Source organism: Manacus vitellinus, unplaced genomic scaffold (genome assembly GCF_001715985.3).
Source record: "Manacus vitellinus isolate BGI_N305 unplaced genomic scaffold, ASM171598v3 scaffold_32_pilon, whole genome shotgun sequence".
In the NCBI taxonomy this organism is placed as follows: domain Eukaryota; kingdom Metazoa; phylum Chordata; class Aves; order Passeriformes; family Pipridae; genus Manacus; species Manacus vitellinus.
This window is the reverse complement of record NW_021940460.1, coordinates 2,027,904-2,028,757: the sequence shown is the minus strand read 5'-3', so window position 1 is coordinate 2,028,757 and position 854 is coordinate 2,027,904. Positions and strand designations below refer to the sequence as shown.

At 54.2% G+C, this 854-nt stretch overlaps 1 protein-coding gene across 1 annotated transcript in view; it reads right to left on the bottom strand.

Annotated features, from left to right (window-relative positions):
- The window catches only part of GALNT17 (polypeptide N-acetylgalactosaminyltransferase 17), a 214,314-nt gene that overhangs the window by 123,084 nt on the left and 90,376 nt on the right, over positions 1-854 (bottom strand). The window contains exon 5 of the mRNA XM_029961230.1: positions 333-507. Within this exon, the coding sequence (XP_029817090.1) occupies positions 333-507 (175 nt within the window). The remainder of the gene's footprint in view (positions 1-332; positions 508-854) is intronic.

The window sequence follows — 854 nt, the reverse complement described above, 5'->3', positions numbered from 1 at the left end:
GCCAAACCCTCCCTGAGCTCTGGCAGCCTTGGGGCTGTGCCCACTGCCCTGGGGAGCCTGGGCAGTGCCCAACCAGCCTCTGGGGGAAGAACCTTTGCCTGAGATCCAACCTGAGCCTGTCCTGACACAGCTCCAGCCATTCCCTGGCTGCTGTCACTGTTTTCCTTGTATGCTCCCATCATTCCTTATCAGTGGCCATTCCATACAGAAGGAATTAACAGCCAAAGGACTGTCTGTCACTCTGCAAGGACACATCCTCACAAAACAATGCACTGGCCCTTGGTTGATTCATCACACCCCCTCCAACCAAGACCCTGAGGTTGAGCACCTACCAGCCAGCAGTGAACTCCACGTGGGCATCGAAAAATCCCGTGATCTGGCCCGTGGCAGCTTTCCAGCCTTCAATCCGGGCTCGGATCAGACCTTCCCTCTTCTGGTTGCGCACGACCTTCACCAGCCCCGGGTACCTCTTGTTCACGTACTCCTCCAGCGGTGCCTTCAGCTCCTCTGGAGAACAAGTGCCACAGAGAACCCGTTGGAAAGGTGCAACAGCTGTCATCTAAAATAAACCTGCCTTATAGACCTCCTGGATTGAGCACAACCCACAGAAGAGGTTCAAGGCTGCCAAGAACGTTGCTGTTGGATTAAGGAGCCCATGTGTCACCTTAGGGGCAAAGGGCAGGGAGAGGACAGTTACAGTCCTTTGTCAGATTCAGGTATCACCCCACTGAAAGAGAAGGATAGAGAAAAATCACCTGTGGATACCAGACATCAGCACCCTGAACTTCTGAGGGAGGTTTTGGCAGAAATCATAGAATCCCAGAACGTGCTGAGCTGGGAGGGACCCCCAAGGA